A 22,840-nucleotide genomic window follows, 5' to 3' on the forward strand; every position below is an offset into this window, starting at 1 on the left:
TTACCATTTTAAACATGGATGTGTAAAGGTTTAGATGACAGCCTCTGATGCACAAGATGAAGAATAATGATAGGGGTTTTACAAATGGTAACATATATGTGCCCTCCTGGCTCACTGCTGAAGGCAATTTCACCTTTGTCAGATGAATCTAGCCTCAGAAGAACTTCATCAGATAGACATGATTATCCCCATTTTTCAGATGAGGAGACTGAAGGTCTGAGAGATTAAGTAACTTGCCTGAGGGCACACAGCCAGTCAGTCTTGGAACTAGGATTTGAACCCAGGTTTGTTTGACTCTGAAGGCAAATGTATTATGCAACCACTGGAGTTGATGTACTATTTGATAGTTTCCGGAGTGTTTTAATATATATTATGTCTTGTTTTTGTTTTTAAATACAGTCACTTCGGGAAGTAGCTATGGCTCATTAATTCTGTCAATAATGAATGTATTGGTGCTACCTAGTGGCATGTCTTCACTCACATTGTGAGGGTACATCTGGAATTATACACTGTTTCCTGTACCAGATCTGCAGCTGAAGGTTATAGAAATAAATTAAAACAATTAATTGTATAAATTTAAGCTGGGCATGGTATCAAGTGCCTGTTAATCCCAGCAACTCTGGAGGCTGAGACAGGAAGATTCCAAGTTGGAGGCCGGCCTGGACAAACTAGCAGAATACTATCTCAAAAAATTTAAAGTAGGGCGTGGTGGCACACGCCTGTAATCCCAGCAGCTAGGGAGGCTGAGGTCAGAGGATTGCAAGTTCAAAGCCAGCAGAAGCCAGGCCCTAAGCAACTCAGTGAGATCCTGTCTCTAAATAAAATACAAAATAGGGCTGGGGGTGTGGCTCAGTGGCTGAGTGCCCCTGTACTGGGGTGGGGGGGAAAGTTTACTATCTAGTGCTGTTTAACCAACTCCATTTTATAAAAGAAACTGAACCTCTCGGGGCGCCTGGTAACTATCAAGCTGTTAGAGCAGAATTATAGCCCAGAAGTGAACCCCCAAATGGAGGATGCAGGGGGTGTGACCCTTGTTCAAACATTTTACCCAGAAGTTGTTAAAAACTCTCTGGTGAGGAGTCTTATTTCATAAGACTGGGGAATTTTGTGGCGTTTCCAGGGGATTTTGCAGCAGTAAACAGTAGAAATGTTACCTGTTATGTTTCTAAGTGCCTTTGAGGGGTTATGACTGTTCTGGACAAGTCCCTATGGATCTTTTAAAAGTTAAAACTTGAGTCTGGCAAGAGTCTTAGTTAAGGATATTTCCTGGCCAAGTGGAGTAGAAACCTGAACCTCCTGAGGGAGGAGTGGGAATGAGAGCTGGGGGTGGGGGACAGGGTTGCTGGAGAGCAGGGAAGAACAGAGGCCCAGGAGGCCAGGTTTTCCCACTTCAAAGAGGTGATGAAAACCAAGTTACCCAACATGCTGGGATTTGGAGGGGAAAGATTAGATTGGATTTCAAAGGTTAACAACAACAACAAAAAAAGTAGCATTTTTAAGTGGATGGATAATTCTGATGGCTGGGACTTGTCTGAGGTATCTGATCAGGTAGACAACACTGAGGGCCCTCGGGCAGGTGAGGAGTCAGGCGCACTGTGGCTACTCAGATGACCCAGGTGTGGATCCTGTCCTCAAGGAACTTAGTATAGCAAGGGAGGCAGTCACCCCTCTGTATTGGTGGCTCTATTTCAACCAGGGATGAAAGATATTTATATTTAAAACAAACAAACAAAAAAAAAATTGCATCTAAATTGAACAAGTGCAGATTTTTTGTTTTTTTTAAATTTTGGTCAGCATTCCCTAAACTATGCAGTCTAACAATTGTTTACATAACATTTACACTATGTTAGGCAATATAAGTAATCTGGACAGAGTTAAATATGTGGGAGGATTGGATAGGTTATGTGCAAATACTAGGCCATTTTTTATAATAAGAGACTTGAGATTCGGGGATATTGGTAATTGCAGCAGGTCCTGAAACAAAAACCCACCTCCATGCCCAGGGTCAACTGCAATTATAGTACAGTAACAAAGGGAAAGAGGAGGGGTGGTATGGGCAGAGGGGGCTTCACAGAGGAGATATTTGAACTGAGTTTTAAAGTCTCATTTTTTTCCTTTTCTTTCTTTTTAATATTTATTTTTTCGTTGTAGTTGGATACAATATAATTAATTAATTAATTAATGATATTAGGTGAGCGCTCTACTGCTGAGCCACAACCCCAGCCCCTTAAAGTCTCATGTAAAGATACAGCATTAATCTCTAGGATTTATAAATAACTCAAAAAAACTTAACAACAACAACAACAAAAAAAGCCCAAATAACCCAATCAATAAATGGGCAAAGGAACTGAACAGGCACTTCATAGAAGAAATATGATTGGTCAACAAATACATGAAAAATGTTCAACATCTCTAGCAACTAGAGAAATGCAAACTAAAATCACGCTGAAGGGCAGGGTTATAGCTCAGTGGCAGAGTGCTTGGTTCAGTGGTGAAGCACTGGGTTCGATCCTAAGCACCACATAAATAAATAGAATAAAGGTCCATTGACAACTAAAAAATATTAAACACACACACACACACACACACTTGAGATTCCATCTCACTCCAGTCAGAATGGCAATTATCAAGAATACAAGTAACAAACATTGGCAAGGATGTTGGGGAAAGGTCCCCTCAGACATTGTTTATGAGACTGCAAATTGGTGCAACCACTCTGGAAAGCAGTACGGAGATTCCTCAGAAAACTTGGAATGGAACCACCTTTTGACCCAGTTATCCCACTCCTCAGCATATGCCGCAGTCTGGCTGGGCACAAAATCAAGAGCCACTCACAGCCTTGTAGATTCAAACAGCAAGTCTTTATTCCCGACCTCTCACCGGCACTCTAGACGGACGCACGTTGCACGTTCTGGGGGAAATCCACCGGCACTCCGAGAGAACTCAAAGGGAACTGAAGGAGTGGGTGGGCGCCTGAGGCAGCAGGATACGCCCTATTCCCAGCAGGAATCACCTTAAACCTGGAACCGCCCTAAACCCTGATCTGCCCTAAACCCTGATCCACCCTAAACCCAGATCCGCCCTGGTCCTTGAGCAGGGTCACCTTACTCAAACTTCATGCAATGTCACTGCAAATGACCTGGGTCCAAGGCAAGCCCATTTCCACAATGGAGAGTCCTTCCTCTAAGCAACATGGGGTAGGCTGACAAAGAAATTGCCATGCGTCATTCCTACTTGGCAATGGCTCTCAGCAAGCATATACCCAAAGGAACTTAAAATCAGCATACTATACTGACATGGCCACATCGATGTTTATAGTAGCTCAATTCACAGTAGCCAAGCTATGGAACCAACCTAGGTACCCTTCAATAGATGAATGGATGAAGAAAATGTGGTAAATATAATACACAATGGAATATTATGCAGCCACAAAGAAGAATGAAATTATGGCATTTGCTGGTAAATGGATGGAACTAGAGATTATCATGCTCAGTGAAATAAGCCAATCCCCAAAACCCAAAGGCCAAATTTTTTCAGATGCAGATGCTAATTCACAATAAGGTGAGGGGGAGGAAAGAATAGAAGTTCTGTGGATTAGACAAAGGGGAATGAAGGGAAGGCGGGGATAGGAAAGACAGTAGAATGAGTTAGACATAACTTTCCTAAGTTCACATATGAATATACAACCAGTGAAAAACTCCATATCATGTACAGCCACAAGAATGGGATCCTAATTAGAATAAGTTATACTCCATGTATGTAAAATATGTCAAAATACACACTACTGTCATGTGTATCTAAAAAGAACAGTTTTTTTTTTTTTTTTTAGTCAGCACTCTGGACTTTACTAATAGAGTAAAGGGGATGCCATTGGTGGGTTTTGAGAAAAGGTGGCAGGCAGTGTTGCTATTTTTTTTTTTTTTTTGTAGTACTGGGGGTTGGATCCAGGGGGCATGCTAGGTAAGTTATTTCTACTTCTGACTTACATCCCCAACCCTTTTTGTCGTATTTTGAGGCAGGGTCTCCCAAAATTGCCCAGGGCTGGCCTTGAACTTGCAATCCTGCCGCTCAGCCTCCTGAGTAGCAGGGATTACAGGTATGGCCACCACCAGGCCCAATTTACAAGAGATTATTGTAGGACTCAGGGTGTAGCTCAATGGTAGAGTGCTCGCCTAAGCGTGAGGTCCTGGATTCTGCTGCCTTGGGTTCAATTCCCGAAAGGGAAAGAGGAGTCACAGATGAACCTGGGTCTGGGAGTCTAGTTCAATGGTAAAGCAGGTAGGTGCTTAGAGTTAACGTGGAAAAGCCCAGTCAAGACCTTTGACTTAATCATGGTAAGTTTGAGACACCCGATAGACACCCAGTTGGAGAAGGAGTAGAATGGAACCTGAAGTCCAAGGGAGAGTTGTCTGGAGTTTAGATAGGGAACCCATCAGAATGTAGGCTGCCTTTAATTCCATGGAACTGGACGAGATCACTCAGGTTTGAGAAGCCAGGAAAACAGGAGGGACTGAGGCCAACATTCAGAGGAAGAAGCACAGGCACTGAAATGATAGGAAAACCAGACGAATGGTGTTGGGGGAAAACTAAAGAGGTATGGTCAGTTTCCCAGGGCTGCCTTACCAAGCACCCCACACGGACTGGCTTTCAAACAGAAATTTGTCTCATAGCTCTGGAGGCTGGAAGTCCCAAGGTCAAGGAGTCAGCAGGGTTTGTTTCACCAGAGGAAGAATCTGATCCAGGCCTGTCTCCTAGTTTCTGGTTATTTGCTGGCAATCTTTGGTATTTCTGGGCTTAGAGATACACACCCCCTGATCTTGGCCTTCATGTCCACCTGAAGGCCATGTGCATGCAAGTGACTGTGTCCAGCTTCCCCTTTTAACCAAGATACCCTGATATTGGATTAGGCCCCCACCCTAACTACTTCCACTTAACTTGATTACGTGCAAAGAACTTATTTTCAAATAAGGCCATATTGGGAAGTCCTGGTTAGGGTTTCAATATATTTGGGGGGAGGACAATTCATTGCCTAACAATCAAGAGACTGGCAAAATATTTTTGGTGGCCTTGTCAACAGCTGCTTGGATGAGTAGGTTGAAGGGAGACCAGGTGAGGAGAAAGTGGAGACTGAGCCTAGACAACTCTAGAGAAATTTAGCGGAAGTGATGCAGATACTTGGAGGGGCATGTATCTGGGAAGGTTTTTGAAGGCAGGTGATATTAAGCTACGCTAATATAAACGAGATACTAGTGAAAGAGAAACTTTACAAGAGAGAAGGGATGACAGAGGCCAGGATTCCTTGAGCAGAAGTGAAGGGCTAAGATCCAGGAAGCTTCTTGGCTCGTGATGAAATTGAAGGCAGCGTATGGGGTCCAGATGCAGGTGGATTTGTCAGGGAAAGATGAAGTGGTTATATTTGGGTCTATTTTCTCAACAAAGTATGAGACAGGATTGTAAACTTAGAATGTGTTTTTGAGGAATCAAATGTGTGTTTATGGATATGCTAGAAATCGGAAGAAACAGTCTCCCAGTGTGGGCGAAGCAGAGCTTATAGGAACTATTGTGGGAGGGGCTGGCATTCCCAGGAGTAGTGATCACAGTGGGAAGTGCCTTGGTCAGCATGCTTGAGTGATTTTCTCCAGCAATGACTCACTGTATGAATGTAAGTGCAGGATGAGTAGGTAGCTGGGTTGGATTTTTTTTTTTTTTTTTTGAACCCAGGATTGAACCCAGGGGTACTTAACCACGGAGCCACCTCCCTAGACCTTTTTTATATTTTATTTAGAGACAAGGTCTCACTTAGGGCCTCAATAAGTTGCTGAGGCTGACTTTGACCTTGTGATCCTCTTGCCTCAGCCTCCAGAGCCACTGAGATTACAGGTATGCACCACCATGCTGGCTAGCTGGGTTGGAATTTTTTCCTGAGAAGAATGTTGGAGGAGGAGAGGGGCAAGAGATAGGAAGGATTCTGTAGGGAGTTAGTGGGTTAAAGAAGAGAGCAAAGGAGGCAATGGGTCACCAAAAGAGTGGCAATGGGAATGGACTGTGGTCTCTGAGGGATTAAGTAGCTGAACAGGGATCAGAACAAATGAGTCAGAAAGAGGAAGTGGCAGCCAGAGTATGGGATCCTTGGAAATCAGATTTTGGAGGCGGTGCCAGCTCTGAAGAAATACTCAAAAGCTACATATCTTTTACCTCAGGCCTGGCAAAATCTTTTCAAATAAACACAATGAACCGAGGTTGTAAGGATCTTCTGCCAAAGAGCCAGTCAGCTGCCAGTGCGAGGACTTCTTGTCTTCCCCGGCTTGTACACTGCCAGGGCAACATGCTGTTATCTCTGCACAGAGCCACCAGCTGACAGCAGGCAGGGAAGGCAACTCACTCTTCATCTTCCAGGGAGACTCAGGGCCAAAGCTTTATGATTGCATTTTTTCCCTCTAGAACAACTTCCAAGGTAAGGAAGACAGTAACTAAATGAGGAAGAGGAAGCCCATTCCATAAAGTTTTAAGAAAAAATTTTAGGACCCTGGGGTATCACTCAATGAAAATGTTGAGAGGGGACTTAAAAATCTTTGTTATAAGGAAGATTACTACTATTTTATTTATTTATTTATTCATTCATTCATTCATTCATTCATTTATACATACGTACTGGGGATTGAACTCCGGGGCACTCGACTCCTGAGCCACATCCCCAGTCCTATTTTTTATTTGATTCAGAGACAGAGTCTCACTGAGTTGCTTAGCACCTCACTTTTGCTGAGGCTAGATTTGAACTCACAATCCTCCTGCCTCAGCCTCCAAGCTGCTGGGATTACAGGTTTGTACTACCGTGCCCAGCTACTACTATTTTAAAGTATTTCTTACCAAGCATGGTAGTGTACTCCTGTATCCTACCTACCCAGGAGGCTGAGGCAGGAGGATTGCAAGTTTAAGGCCAGCCTGGGCAATTTAATGGGACCCTGTAGCAAGATAAAACTTTAAAAAGGGATGAGGATATGGCTCAGTGGTAAAGTACCCCTGGGTTGAATCCCCAATACCAAATCAGTAAATTAAAAAAAAACAAACTATTTCTCTTCCATTTATTAAATATTACTAGGAACCTATTTTGTGCCAGTAAGCACATTAGACCAGTCATTTTTATTTGTTTTTATTTATTTATTCATTTTGCTGCCAGGGATTGAACCCAGAAGTGCTTAACCACTAAGCCACATCCCTGACCCTTTTCTTTTATATTTTATTTAGAGACAGGGTCTTACTGAGTTGCTTAGGGCCTCGCTAAATTGCTGAGACTGGCTTTGAATTCAAGATCCTCCTGCCTCAGCCTCCCAAATTGCTGGGATTACAGGCGTGCACCACTGTGCCTGGATAATGTTATACTCTTAAATACTGAAGACCCCAAAGAAACTTCTTTGTGTGGATTATATCTATCTATATTTGTTAATTTTGAACTTGAAACCGAGGAATTTAAAAATAATAAGCCAGCCAGTCACAGTGGAATGCACTTGTAATCCTAGCTACTTAGGGGGTTGAGGCAGGAGGATCAAGTTTAAGGCCAGCCTCAGCAATTTAGCAAGTCCCAGTGTCAAAATTTTAAAAAATTAAAAAGAGCTCGGAGTGTTGCTCAATGGTAGAGCACTCCTGTGCTCAATCCCCAGTACCACAATAAATAAGTAAATCAAAAATGAAAAACCCCATTACATGTTAATGTAAGTAACATTTTTATTTTTATTTTTATTTTATTTTATTTTTTTTTGAGAGAGAGAATTTTAATATTTATTTTTTTGTTCTCGGCGGACACAACATCTTTGTTTGTATGTGGTACGGAGGATCGAACCCGGGCCGCACGCATGCCAGACCAGCACGCTACCGCTTGAGCCACATCCCCAGCCATAATGTAAGTAACATTTTTAATTAAAAATTATTATTATTTTTTTAATATTTATTTTTTTAGTTGTAGTTTGGTCACAATTATTTTATTTATTTATTTTTATGTGGTGCTGAGGATCAAACCCAGGTTCTCGCACGTGCAAGGCAAGTGCTCTACTGCTGAGCCACAACCCCAGCCCCTAATTAAAAATTATTTTTCAAAATAAAAATGTGTATCAGGAACAGTGGTATTGTTGTACATTTTTTTTCCAAATGCCTTTACCATCTGGCTTAATAGAAAACAGCAGGAATTTCATACTTAGCTGCTTTTACTTTAATCTGTTGCCAGATCACACACCATGTATCCCGTGTATCCCGCAGACTTCATTATATGTTTATGAGAATGAGAAAGGAAAATAAAAGCTTAGAATTATTATGAAAATATTTTTTTACCTAGTAAGGATCCTCTGAAAGGATTTCAAGACAACAGCTTCAAGGGAACCTATATCACTGGAAATCAGGGAAATAAAACTCCAAACCTCAGGTCTTGTGTCCTGATGAAAGAAAATTTACAGTCAGATACCAAAAGTCATGCAAGATAACTTTATTATAAGTAAAAGTGAGTGAACAGAAAGTAAAAGCAAAGTGAGGCTCAAGCAGAGAGCACTCTCAAAAGAGAGAGGGTGGGCCGTCTCTGAGCAGAGAACAGCCTGTCTCCAATTTTATTACTGTTTGCTGATTACTGGGAGAGCTGGGGACCACCTTCTGTACTCTTTGCCAGTCAGGTGTTCAAATCCTCCTTCACATGGGTTGGTGGAGTTTTTGACCTTAGTTAGTCCACTCTCCAGAACTGTCATGGTGGCCCTTCTATTTTGGGGGCTTCATCTACAAGTCAATCCCATGGTAATGTGGGCACTGGGGTCAGTAACTGGTCAGGAGTTACCTTAGTGCACTAGCGCTATTAAAGGACTCTTCCTTCCCAGAAAATCAGAGACATTTATGGCCATATTCCTAACTTCACATCAACCTCAGTCGACCCTGTCAAGAGTCAGTCCCATTAATCCTTTTCTCTTGGTGTGATTTCCAACTAGCTCCTTTCCTTCTACTTATTTTCTACAATAAACTACTTTGGAAATAGTTTAAAGAAGACCCTCAAATAATTTAAAAAACGCTCTTGACCTTGCCATGCGTTTCATTGCTCATGGCTAGCTGCTACCTAACACGTAAACCATACTTTAGGAACCAAAGGTATTAGGATACAGCCCTCAAGTTGCTCAGGAACCTGCAGGAGTGAACATTTATAGGGATATAGACTGCAATGTGTTAAATTCTCCAAAAATGTAATAGTATAAGTGCTGGGAGGGATCAATTAGTTCCATCTGGAAGGTCAGCAAAGGCTTCAAGCAGATGTTGACATATGAGTTGGACCCTGAAGCAGGAGTAGGTATAAGAAAACAAGGTGAGGGCTTTCCTGGCTTAGAAACTGTTCCAGGAAAGACATGAAATCAGGAGCACTGATAAATCCAGTGTTCTAGAGCATAACATGCAGGAAGAAAAGAAGGGGAAGAGGAGGCTGGAGGAGTACCCTGGAGGCACAAGCTGAATAGAGTCTTTCTTCTGCAGGCAATGGGAAACAATTGAAGACTGTCAAGTAGAACATCACCAGAACATTAGCTAATGTTTGTGCTGCTACTCTATCTGGGCTAGGCACTGGCTTAGGAATGCAGTTCTCTCACCAATTCCTGAATTACTGCATTAGCCTCATTTTACAACAAAAGGCACAGAGGTTTCCAGCAATTAATTCACATACTTGGATTGCTTTTCTATTATGTAAACTGACTCCTGTTATTGATACATTTTTCTAAAGATCTTAGGATTGAGAAACTATCTATTTTCAGATATGGATAATAACAAGGATAAACAATAGAAATTGAGGGCCTTTTTGCTTCGTAGAAAGAAGTAGCTCTTCCTTCAAAAGGCCCAATAAAGCAATGAATCAGAATGTCACTGGTCAGCCAGGCGCGGTGGCACTTGCCAGTAATCCCAGCGTCTTTGGCTGCTAAGGTACAAGGATCCAGAGTTCAAAGCCAGCGAGGCAGTAAGCAACTTAGCGAGATCCTGTCTCTAAATAAAATACAAAATAGGGCTGGGATGTGGCTCAGTGGTCGAGTGTCCCTGAGTTCAATCCCTGGTACGCCCTCCACAAAATAAAATAAAATGAACAAGAATATCAATGGTCTTTTTTTTTTTTTTAAGTTGTGGATGGACACAATATCTTTATTCATTTATTTATTTTTATGTAGTGCTGAGAATCGATCAAGCGCTCTACCACTGAACTATACCCCAGCCCTCAATGGTCATTCTTATTTGAACACAGGAACCACACCTGGAGGTTAACCTATAGCTATGTTAATGAGCACCTGCAAGGCCTATTTCAATGTAAAAGACCTTGAGATGCACTTGTGGAAGCTCACTTGCGGGAACACTTCCAGCCAACTCCTTTATCCCACAGGTGAAGATGGAAAGGAAGGAGATAATAGCCTTGATACTTTTTCAATGCCTATTTTACATACATTTCGCTCCATGGGCTACCTAGAAACATATATAAACTCCTAAACTTGCACACTAATATGGGTTATTCGGCTATCTGGCTCCCCCTCCCTCATGGTGTCAGTTCTATCTCTTCTGGCTTAAATAAATCGTGCTTCATTTACTCTTCCTTTCCGTGATAGTCTGCTTGGGAGACCTGACCCCAGAGGAAATTGGGGAAGCAGGTTTCTGCAGGAGCAGCAGTGGGCCTGCCCTTGGCCAGCAAAAGATCTTGCTGCAGGCCCTGGTTCTCATAATTACTAGTCCCTCTATAATAGTCCCTGGACTTCAGGGCTGCAACGGTGCATGCCTATAATCCCAGCAGCTGAGGAGGCTGAAGCAGGAGGAGCACAAGTTCAAGGCCAGTCTCAGCAATTTAGGAAGACCCAGTATCAAAATAGAATTTAAAAAGAGCTGGGTGTGACTAAACTAGTTCAATCCTCAGAAAAAAAAAGTTTTAGCAGAAATAAGAAAATGAACTAAGACCAAACTCATAAGAGAGAATCAAATACAGCATCTAAAATTACCAGCCATTTTTTTTTTTTTCTCAGAATTGTGTGGTCACCTGTGTTCCTACATTGGGTGTTGTACCCTGTGGTTCTGGTTGTTCAGGAAGTAATATAAATTGAATATGTTGCCTGCTGGGAAGCAAAAAAAAAAAAGTTAACAGTTTGGGGGACTAAGTCTCTTCCCACCACTGTGAATTCGGTTTGCACTGTAACAATAGTCCAACAGGGAGGCACTTGAGTTTTCTTTTGGGGTGGGTTATAGATGTCAGTCGGATGTTGAAAGATCTCAAACCTAGATACCAGGCAACACCAAGTAGAACTTAGAAGCCCTTTGGGGACAAAAATGCATTAAGAATGAGTCGGTTTTCGCTCCTATTATTCACTCCAGATGTTTTGTGTCTTAGCACCCACCAAATCTGTGTTTGTCCAATACAGCATTGCCCAACTCATTCATTCAGATCTTGGGGTGATGGTATTTAGCACTCAACAATTGGACCCAGGGGTGCTTAATCATTGGGTCACATCCCAGCTCTTTTAAAATTCTATTTTGATACAGGGTCTCCCTAAATTGCTGAGGCTGCCCTTGAACTTGTGATCCTCCTGCTTCAGCCTCCTCATCTTGTAGGGATTATAGGCATGTGCCCCACGGCTAAAACGTTCTGATAGCCCTGAATCCCAAAATGCGTAAGCCTAAAATGAGTGTTTACACCTCCCTCTCCGTGTGCAGGGCACGTAAAACGGCTCCGTGGATTCCCTGGTTATCTCTAACCCTCCGACCTTTGCGAGCCTAGCCTTTAACCCAGAGGGCGGAGGGCGCGGTCTCCTAGGAGACCGCAGCGATTCGCCGCGCATGCGTACGGCCTGTGCCAGGCTGATGCAACCTCCCGCGTGCGAGCTGCTTTACCCAGAGTAAGGAAGCCGACAGGGACCTCTGGCGAGACCAATCCTCTGCCACGCGGAAGTGTGAGGAAAGACCCGCCCCCACCCCTAGGGCTCTGCAAATGACGTCTGGAGGCGTGGGGCTGGTGGCGTAGACGCCGGCCGTCCTTCGTCTTATCCGGTGGTTTCTGGCTGTCCTGCTTTGGCGCCGGCCCTGCGGCCATCTTGGGCTTCGCTTCTACTCGCACCGGCCAGCCTACCCAGCCCTTCCGGTGTCTCGCGGTCTCGGGGCTTTGCAGCGGTCCGCGTCTCCGAGGAAGTCGCCGCCACGGGAGGGCTCCTATCTATGGTGGAGAGGCCTCGCGCGGACTAGGACGCCTCCTTCCCCGCCAGGATGGATGTCGCCTCGGTCGTCGCCTCCTGCGTGAGCCGCCCTGCTCGGTGGTCTGTCGCCCGTTGCCGAAGCCGCTGCTCTCTGTGGCTCTTCTGCTGGCGCTGGGATCGGCCTGGAGCCCCGACCCCGCCGCTGGGCGCGGCCAAGGCTGTCTAGGCCTCCTCTCGAGTCCCGTCCGACCCGTTGCCGCTGAGCTCCGCCGTCTGCCCGAGAGACTGCCAAGAAAAAGAAGATGGAGCCGGCGACACATGGATGGCGGAAACAGTCGGCCCCTCCGGCCGGCTCCTGGTTCCGGCTGCCCTTCTTTCCTCGGCGATCGCAAGCAGGCTTTTCCAAGTTCCCGGTACGTCCTGCTCCTGAAAACTCCGGGGAGCCCACACTACCTTCCTCTTCCCAGCCCGAGGCTCGGACCAGCTACTGGGCGAAGCTGCTTTCCCCGCTCCCCAGCTTGCTTCAGAAGTTGCTGATTTGGATCCAGCTTTTCAGTGGCATAATTCCGACCAGATGGCTAGATTTCGCGGGAGGCTACAGCGCCTTGAGAGCCTTGAGGGGACGGGAGGCAACAGCTGCCCCCGCGGGGCAGAAAACTTTGAGTTCGCTCCGGCTGGACCCGTCGGACAGCACGGTTGCCAGTTCCCTTAATTGGCTAGAGGAGGGGATCCTCTGGCAGTGCTCGTCCTCAGACCTAGAATTGGAGCTTAAAGCCCAGGGAAAGACTTTGGACCCTGCAGCACACGCGTTTCTCCTGGAGCAGCAGCTGTGGGGAGTGGAGCTGTTGCCAGGTAGCCTTCAAGCCCGTCTGTTCCCTGACCGAGAACCTGGCTCTGTGCCCTCTGGGTCTCTAAGAGTTCAGCGCTTAGGCAATTTTAACGTCGTCTCCTATGTGCTGAACCCCACCTACCATGACTGTCTTCCCCAGCTAGAGCTCGGCTGTCAGAACAGTGCTGGAAGTGGCGAGCTGGTTGATTTCCAGGCATTAACCCCAGAGAGCAGCTGCCTTTTTGAGGATCATTGTCATCCCCAGCCACTGCGTGCAGAGATCTCCGCAGCTTCGTGGCAGGGCTGTCCACCTCTTTCTAGAGAAGGCTTGCCTGAAATCCAGCACCTTCGTATGAAACGGCTGGAGTTCCTTCAGCAAGCTAGCAAGGGCCAAGAGTTACCCTCCCCTGACCAAGATAATGGCTACCACAGCCTGGAGGAGGAACACAACCTTCTCCGATTGGATCTGAACCACCACTTGGATAACCCTACACAGCCTGTTCCCCTTGAGGAAGCCATTCCTGGAACCACCCAGGAGCCCAGGGAGGAAAAAATAGAATTGTTGACTAAAGAGGTTCCACTTGGCTTGGAAAAGCAAAACCATTCTGGAAGCTGTCCATCTTGTGAGGTACCTGAGGAAAGAGAGCCTGAAGAGGACCAAGTCAGTGTGGTTGATTCCTCAGACATAGAAGATGATCTTCCCATTTCTGCCAGACCAGCTTGTAGTAACAAATTGATAGATTACATTTTGGGAGGTGCATCCAGTGATGCGGAAACAAGTTCTGATTCAGAAGGTGAGGATTGGGAGGAGGAAGCTGAGGATGATGGTTTTGATAGTGATGGCTCACTGTCAGAATCAGACTTTGAACACGACTCTGAAGGGCTTCACCTTTGGAACTCTTTCTACAGTGTAGATCCTTATAATCCCCAAAACTTTACAGCAACACTTCAGACTGCTGCTAGAGTTGTTCCTGGAGACCATTCTGATTCAAGGAGGGATTTGTCTGACAAGTCTGATGTTGGGAATTGTCCCCAGTCTGAAATCCTTCCTGAGACATCTGACCTTAATTCTGGGGAGGAAGATGATTGGGAATCTAGTGCAGATGAGGCAGAAAACCTGCAACTGTGGAACTCTTTCTGTAATTCTGATGATCCCTACAACCTTTTGAATTTTAAGGCTCCTTTTCAAACATCAGGGAAAAAATGGAAAGTCTGTCAGGGTCCCCAGAGCCCATCCAAGTCCATGGTGGCCATTTCTGAGTGTCACACCTTATTTTCTTGTAAGGTGCAACTGTTGGGGGGCCAAGAAAATGATTGTCCAGACCTGGGACAGTGTGCGGTTCCTTCTGGAGAGAGACACATGCATATCAAAAGAAAAAAGGTTTGTTATTTTTAACATGTCTGATAATTTGTCTGGTTTGGATATAGTTCAATGTAGCAGCACAATTTACTTTTTTAGGCATAGTTGTACATATTTTTGAGGAAGGCCTCTGAGCTCATAGCCTTGGAGTGAGAAATTTTCAAATGACCCCACTTCCTCTCCTGTGTAGAGAACTGTTCCTGTTTAAAAGGAAGATGCCAGTATATAGATGTTAGCAGTTAGGCAAACATTATTTTCATTTGGATTTGTGGCTCTGGACTCTTCCAACTTTTTACTCTCTTAGGGACAGAAATATTAAACCTTGTGTATATATGATTAAATTTCTAGAAATTGAGAAGGTCCTAATATAGCCATAGAGGTTTAAAATGGATTTATTTGTGGTATTTTGTTTACAGATGCTTAATTTATTTGCATGACAACAGTGTTTTCATTCCTGTCCATTAGAGCCTGGAGGGATGATAACATATAGCAAGTCAGATGTATCTGGTTGTTTGCCAGTAAAGAAAACACTAATTTTAGTATCAAACTTTTTGATGGTTTAAAAACAATACAGGAAGTGATACTGTCTTTTTCCTTAAGAATGAAATACTAGTTAGCCCTGGCTTTTGAGACGGGGTCTTGCTAAGTTGCTTAGGGCCTTGCTAAATTGCTGAGGCTGGTCTTGAACTTGCAATCCTCCTGCCTCAGCCTTCAGAGCCACTGGGATTACTGGCATGTGCTACTGTGCCCAGCTGAAAATATCTTTAAATGATAGTAGATTTAATTTTTTTTTAAATATTTTTTTAGTTGTAGTTGGACACAATACATTTATTTATTTATTTATTTATTTATTTATGGTGCTGAGGATCGAACCCAGTGCTGCACACATGCTAGGGGAGTGCTCTGCCGCTAAGCCACAATCCCAGCCCTAGTAGTCTTAATTTGTAGAAGCAGAGTAAGTCATATTAAAAGTTAAATTTTATCTAGGCACAGTGGCACTGTAACCCAGTTACTTGGGAGACTGAGGCAGGAGGATTGCAAGTAAGTATAAAGGGCTGGGGATTTAGCTCAGTGGTAGAGTAACCCTGGGTTCAATCCTTAGTACCTCTAAAATAAAATTTGAGTTCATACTTTGTAACTTGATAAAAGGGCTTTTTCTTTATTCTTCCAAGGCCCCTCTGGCAAAAATGAGCAATTTAGAGTGAACAGGCAAGAAAGAAAGTGGTCGTGGGGTGGCTGGGGATGTGACTCAGTGGGAGAGCAATTTGCCTGGCATGCATGAGGCTCTGGGTTGGGTCCCCAGCACTGCAACATAAAGAAAGAAGCAGAGTGGGGCAGTGGAATGAGAACTTTGCATCTGGAGACCTGTGTGCTCCACTCCTATCTGGTTTAGGGCCAAGAGATTTGGGGAGACAGCCAGACCTAGGAAGTTACTTGACTCAAAGGCCTTGATCTACTTACTTATCTTGATGGTAATAATAATAATAAATGTTTACAAATATTGCAAGATTTATTGTTTTGTGGTGCTGGGAACCCAGCCCAAGGTCTCCTGCAGCCCAAGAACGAGCTCTATGTCCCCAGCCCAAGTTTTTGCAAAATTTCAATGAGATGAATAAAGAAAACTCAGAATTCATTGCCTTGCCTTTGAATGGCTCCAGTCAATCTCATTTTAGCTTCAGTAAAATTAAATGAGTAAATGGATGTAAGACTGTCGATTATGAACCAGATGCAAAACTTATAAAAGATAATGTCTAAGTATGATAAAATTATTTGGCAGTCTTTGACTACCTGCCATTCTTTAGTATATGGGAATAATGGATAGTGCCTGATTCTTCAAAGATGTCCTTCAGATCCAGAAGTTTAAAATAAATACCTCATGCCTGGCAAAATAGTGCAGATTGTGGAACCAGACAGTGTTTGAATTCTGATTATACCACCTAAATGCTGTGTGATTTGGACATGTTAGTTAACCTCTCTTTTTCTGTTTGTACAATGGGGATGATATTAGTCCACATATCTGTAGGGTTGATGTGAGAGTTAAATAAGATAAAAATTGTAAAGTTATTAGAAAAGAGCTAAACATTATAAAGTGCTTGTTGTTATTTATCTTAGTGACACAACGAATGAGTAATGACTAGAATGCAATAACTAGTAAGATGTTACATACAACTAATTGTCCTCAGGGGCATTCCTCGGCCTGATGTAAAGGGAACGAAAGTAGTAGTCCTCAGTGGGACTAGCTGATGTAACTGTTAAACATACTTTAAAGCAAGTATTTATCTTTTAAAAAAAATAGTTATTTTTGAGTTGTAGGTGGACACAGTATCTGTATTTCATTTTTATGTGGTGCTGAGGATCCAATCCAGTGCCTTACTCGTGCTAGGTGAGCACTCTACCACTGAGCCACAACCACAGCCCATGGAGTTTGCTATCTTAAACAGAAACTTTTTTTTTTTTTTTTTTTAAATCATGTCATACACCACAAAGGATCAGGTATTAGAATGCCATTTGACTTTTTATTTATTTATTTTGTGGTACTGGGGAGCGAAGCTAGGGCCTCATGCATGATACCACTGTGCTGCACCCCCGCCCCAAAAGAAACTTCTTTATAAAAAGTAAGTGGAGATTAAGTAGAAATTACTAATAATGAGTAGGGACTGTTACTTATTACATGTCATCATGTATATTATAATAGTCACAGTTTCATGTACAGGTTGTGCCTCCCTAATCTGAAAACTCAAAATCTAAAACTTTGAAGTGGCAACATCATACTCAGGAACTTTTGGATTTTGGAGTATTTTAGATTTCAGATTTTTGGATTAGGACACTCAACCAAGTAAATTTTATGTAAATATTCCAAAATCCAAAAAAATTCTGAAATCTGAAACATCTCTGGTCCCAAATAGTTCAGATAAGGGACACCTACCTGAAAATATAGTGATAGTATACTGAATACAAAGAGAGTATTTTAAAATCTTAACTACAAAGTCTTTCATAGTAATTCAAACTTAAAGTACTAATTAGTACTAGTAAAAGTACTAATTTTGCTATATTTTGTTTACTAAATAGTTTTCAGTATTCTGATTACAAAAGTAATAAAAATACTGATGATTCAAAAATTGGAAAGCACTGGAAAGTGATTTTCTTTTAAATAAGGAAAAATGAAGTAGAAATAAACAAATCTTGTTAAAGCCTTTGCTATGATAAAGCCATTGCCTTCCAGGGATATAGTGGTGGTTTTCTAAAATACATTGACATTGTGGGGGAAGAATATTATAGAACTGTATGTATTTCCCTAAGGATTAGAGAATAGCAGGAATTAATAATAGCAGAAAAGTTTCAGTTCACCATCTGGATTTATTGTCTTGGCACTAAAAGCCAAGGACTGAGGTTGAGGAGACTGTGTGGATGTCTATAGTTATATGAAAGACAGTTGAAAATTTCAGGGCATTTGGTCACTGTTTTGTCCAAACAAAACAGTGTCCTTTTTTTAAATTTCAGGTGATTTAAGATACTTGGACTTAAGAAAGAAGTAGTAGGGGCTGGGGCTGGGGTTTAGCAGTAGCACACTTGTCTAGCATGTGCGAGACACTAGGTTCGATTCTCAGCACCACATAAATTTAAAAAAATAAAGGTCTATCAACAACTTAAAAAATTTTTTTTTTTTTTTAACAAAGAAGTAGTAGCATAAAGGGTTATTGCTTTCAGTGCTGATTTTAAGATCCTGAAGTGTTGTTAAAATTAGTCTTTGTCTTTATAGGTAACCTTCCTTGAAGAAGTTACGGAGTATTATATAAGTGGTGATGAGGATCGCAAAGGACCATGGGAAGAACTTGCAAGGGATGGATGCAGGTTCCAGAAACGAATTCAAGAAACAGAAGATGTTATTGGATATTGCTTGACATTTGAGCACAGAGAAAGAATGTTTAACAGACTCCAGGAAACATGCTTCAAAAGACTTAATGTTTCTGAGCAACGTTAAGATGAGCTGACAGCCCGTAGCCCTAGCATACACTACCTCTTACTTGAGAGGTTTCTTTTTAACACAAATACTGGCAGCTGTCTTTTGACTTTTTAAAAATTTTTCCCAACATATTCCACTTAGAAATGTGCAGGTTTAAGTCAGCCCTGATAATGAAGGATGTGTGATTTTTTAATGTTCCTTTTTTGATTTTGTTGAATGTGTTTTTAACATTCTTTGCTTGAGGTGAAAAGGGGACCTTTGAATTATAATTTTGCACTTTCAAAACTTATTTTCTTGGGAAACAATATTTATAGGGCTTAGAGCTCATTTTCAGTTCTATTTTAAATTATGTATGCTTGTCAAAACACTTTGGGCTTTTTCTTGTTTTTTTTTTTCCCCCAACATCTGAAATTAATGGGCTTTGATGTTTTTCTGTACTTTTTTATTTCAGTGATTTGGCCTGTCTGCCTTATGGCTAAAAATAATAATCTTGTGTATGTTATCAACTTAAAACTACATTATCTTTTTTCAGAAAGTACATTATTTTGTTTCCACCCTTTCAAATGACTGGTAGAAAACATGTGGTGTTTTTTTTTTTTTTTTTTTTCCAAGTTCTACTTGAGATATTTCGAAGGACTGCCACAGAATGTGTGCATGCGGTACTCTCTGCTACTTTGGAAAGCTACATCTTTCTGCCAAATTTTAACATCTAATATATTTGATTTCTGCGTAAAATGTTCTTTGGAGAGGGATCTGAATATGTTATTGTAGGTCCCAGTTGAATGTGGTCCTTTGTATCTTTCAACAGGTATAGACTGTTAAATGTTCTAGAAAGTAATCACATTATAAGAATTTATTTTTTAAACTTAAAAGCCAAGAATTTTCCTAGGAGGAAGATAAAAGTAATTTGGTTTTGTTGTATATTATACTGTCAACAGAAATCCAGTGTTAATATAATGCCTCAGCACTGTCACTTTAAAAACCTGTCAGGGTGACACTGTAAAAACTTGGAACTGGGCAGTTCTGAATTTTCAAGTTTGAAGTAAAAAATATAAACTTCAGTTTATATCCAGGTTTATTATTTTCTACTATTTTAATAATGAGAGAAGCAATGGTTAGCCTATACTTTCCCAAAAGCATAACTATAGATTTAACATCTAGAAAGTCTTAATATCTTTAGCCCAAAGTTTACTTTTGAAGTCTTGATGTTGATTGGTTGGCTTTACATGGTGTGCATCTGTTAGGCTGAAGGAATATGAACCTACTCTTGAATGGTCTATTTTTCTGCCACGTGCCTCTCACCACAGGTAAAGGCAAAATGTAATGTAAGTAGAACAGAAGATTGCTTAATTTTGAACTTACTTCAGTGTGAGGATGAATTTTTCAACAGAAGTGCTTGCAGGGTTACTACCTCAGTTTATAATCTACCTGGTCATTAATTTATTTCTATCTGGTTTGCTCTAAGAATTGCCTCCAGTGTTGATATATATATCTTCATTCATACACACACTGAGAGCGCATCACCATAAAAGTTGGTCCCATTTTTGCAGAGCCCTTATTCTGTGTGTTCTGTGCACGTCCGTTTTAGTTGTGATCCTGGGAGATGCATTTACAGAGTCCAGTATAATAAACACCATGAGAACAGGCTGGTTTCAGACACCAGCTGTCTGTTGGGAAGCAGGCACCATTTGCCTAGACTTGGTGACAATACCTAGACATTCTTTTGACTAAACCATGCTGTTGTTCAGCCACTGGGTTGTGTTTTGTGTTTCCGAAATCTAGTACTCTGCATATTTGATGGGACATCTTTACATTCATTGGACTTTGGAAAATTGTTTCCTTGGGATTGTGCCCTTACTGTCAAAGAATAAGAGCTTGGTTAAGAATTCTCCCATTTACTATCCTCCTTCAGGAAGGAACGGATGGTGACAAGTAGGACAGAAGGGACCATTTTAATATTGACCTGGAGGAGAAAAAATTCAAGTCAATTTCATCCCGTTCCTAGATGGTAAAGTAAATAAGCCCCTCCCCCAATCTTAAAATCCTAGGAGGTTTTAACTCAACGTTTTATACATTAAAGTCTTGTAATGGTGCTTTACGTGTCAATGTAGCTTGTGAAAGACTTTGTACAGACAGGTAAAATTTCCATTTCTGAGTGACAAAATGTGATAATGACACCTCCTCCTCTGTAACTTGAAATCAAAACTATCAGATTTTATTTTTATATAATTTAAGGAAGGTGAAGTTAAGGGACTAGAAGACTTCTAAATTGGCTTCTTCAATTTAAATGTAATATGATTTAAATGTAACCAGTTGGGATTTTATAGCTAAAATTATATTTGTGTATATAACTTAACTAACCTGTAAATTGTAATAAATATATTTGCAATTATTAAAATGTTAAATGATATTTTGGTTCAATTTTATGTTGTATATTGGTTTTGGAATTTCTGAGCAGAATTTTCAGGGTTGAATCCTTTTGTAGGCACACTGTCGACTTAAAAGTGTTGGACAGTTTCTGTGACATGTAAATTGCACCACTGCTCGTTGAAGGCAAGTGTGGTCAGATGAGTATCATAACTGCAGATCCCATTTTAATAATGAAAAGGGAGAATTTAGTTCTGAGAGTATGAATGTCCTTTCAAAGAGAAAAGATGTAATTCTAAAATGACCCTAGCTTTGAGTTCCACCACAAAGAAAACTGTCAAATAAATGGAGTATTCACAGAGCAGTGAAAGTCACATGATGGGCGGAGCATAGCATTTCTCCTAAGTTACAGGGAAATCATCTGCTTCTTAGTTTTGTGCATTGTTATTTAAAGTTGGTAAATCACAGGGTTTTCCCATTTATGAAATTAAATGAATGTGATGTAACATTAGGAAAAACTTAAACTTTTACCCAGAAAAAAATACAAACATTCAATCAAGCCTACTAACGGATTAAGGAATAATAGCATTCTTAATTCAAGCCTTTGGATCTTCCTAGCTAATGAAGAAAAGTTAGGTATATTTCTGAATTGGGAGGAAAGAAAACAATTTCAAAAAGTGAGTGGTTAGTACAAGATGTTTTGTTTGTTGATACTGGAGATTGAACTTAGGAGACTTTTATCACTGAGCTACATCCGCAGCCCTTTTTTATTTTTTATTTATTTTTTAAAAAAACGTTTTTTAGTTGTTGATGGACCTTTATTTTATTCATTTATTCATATGCAGTGCTGAGAATCAAACCAGTGCCTCACACATGTGAGGCAAGTGCTTTACCACTGAGCCACAACCCCAGCCCTTACTTTTTATTTTGAAACAGTTACTTAAGGCTTTACCAAGTTGCTAAGGCTAGCTTTGAATTTGTGATCCTACTTCAGCCTCCTGAATTGCTAGGATTACAGATGTGTGCCACTGCATCCAACATGGTTAGCACAAATTGAACTGACAGTCCTAGGTTATATTTTTATTTCCATTTTAGAAATAGAATTAAGCATATTTTGCTCTTTCCCCCAGCATTATAAAATAGCCACATTCACATCAAGCCAGATTTATTGCTCTTTCTATCCTGGTATCTTATAGAAATGGTACAGTTTTTCCTTTTTACTTTGCAGAAAGTTTAAAGCAAATATTTAATTGTTGATCTCAGACATGGATTTGGGAAGTGTGTGTGTGTGTGTGTGTGTGTGTGTGTGTGTGTTACTGGGGATTGAACCCAGGGCTTTGTACATGCAGGGCAAACACTCTACCAACTGAGCTATGTTCCCAGCCCTGGATTTGGGAATTTGGTGGTCTCTGTCATATTCTCCTTTGGAGGGAGACATTTCCTTTGGGTTCTTCTATATATCTTTTCAAAATAAAAATGGAACTATCTTCATTTTTCTCATAAAATGCATAGTATTTATAAAATAATACAGAGATATACATAGGCAGTCCTACATTTAAAAAAAAATATCTCCAGGTGCTTTTTGAGCTGAGAATTTTATGTATTAAAAAGATGTTTGAGGGCTGGAGTTATAGTTCAGTGGTAGAGCACTTGCCTGGTATGTGTGAGGCACTGGGTTCCATTCTCAGCATCACATATAAATAAATAAAGGTCCATTGACAACTAAAAAATATATGTATATAAAAGAGTTGATATTTTTTCATTTAACTAATGAGGACATAAATGTTAGCTAACTGTGTACATCAGTAATTAGGATTTTTCTAACCTAAATTTGCTCCAGTGAGACATAGGTCTGCATAAGTCAATTAAGACTTTTTTTGTGTGTGTATGTGTGTGTGCTGGGGATTGAACCCAGGGCCTTATGCATATAAGTCAAGCACTCTATCAACTGAGCTATATCCCCAGCCCATCAGCTAAAACTTTACAAAAGCAGGACTGGAGATGTAGCTCAGTGGTAGGGCACTTGCATAGCATGCATGAGGCCCTGAGTTCAATCCCCAGTGCTAAAAAAAATAACACACACAGCTGGGCGCAGTGGCACACGCCTGTAATCCCAGCAGCTTGGGAGGCTGCGGCAGGAGGATCATGAA

The 22,840-nt window shown here is 41.5% G+C and overlaps 1 protein-coding gene across 1 annotated transcript; it reads left to right on the forward strand.

Moving 5' to 3' along the window:
- Positions 1-11,986: 11,986 nt before the first annotated feature.
- Ppp1r15b (protein phosphatase 1 regulatory subunit 15B) lies at positions 11,987-20,728 on the forward strand. The gene is made up of 2 exons (XM_027945666.2): positions 11,987-14,380; positions 18,120-20,728. Exons 1-2 carry the CDS (start codon positions 12,473-12,475, stop codon positions 18,339-18,341), a joined length of 2,130 nt encoding a protein of 709 aa, XP_027801467.2. The 5' UTR covers positions 11,987-12,472; the 3' UTR covers positions 18,342-20,728.
- Positions 20,729-22,840: the final 2,112 nt, after the last annotated feature.

Source organism: Marmota flaviventris, chromosome 12 (genome assembly GCF_047511675.1).
Source record: "Marmota flaviventris isolate mMarFla1 chromosome 12, mMarFla1.hap1, whole genome shotgun sequence".
NCBI classification, from domain to species: Eukaryota; Metazoa; Chordata; class Mammalia; order Rodentia; family Sciuridae; genus Marmota; species Marmota flaviventris.

Excerpts from the sequence above, each read along its gene's own strand:
- Ppp1r15b (XM_027945666.2), top strand. The coding sequence starts at position 12,473 with ATGGAGCCGGCGACACATGGATGGCGGAAACAGTCGGCCCCTCCGGCC. Across the intron at positions 14,381-18,119 it reads TGCATATCAAAAGAAAAAAG|GTAACCTTCCTTGAAGAAGT; the intron begins GTTTGTTATTTT and ends TTGTCTTTATAG.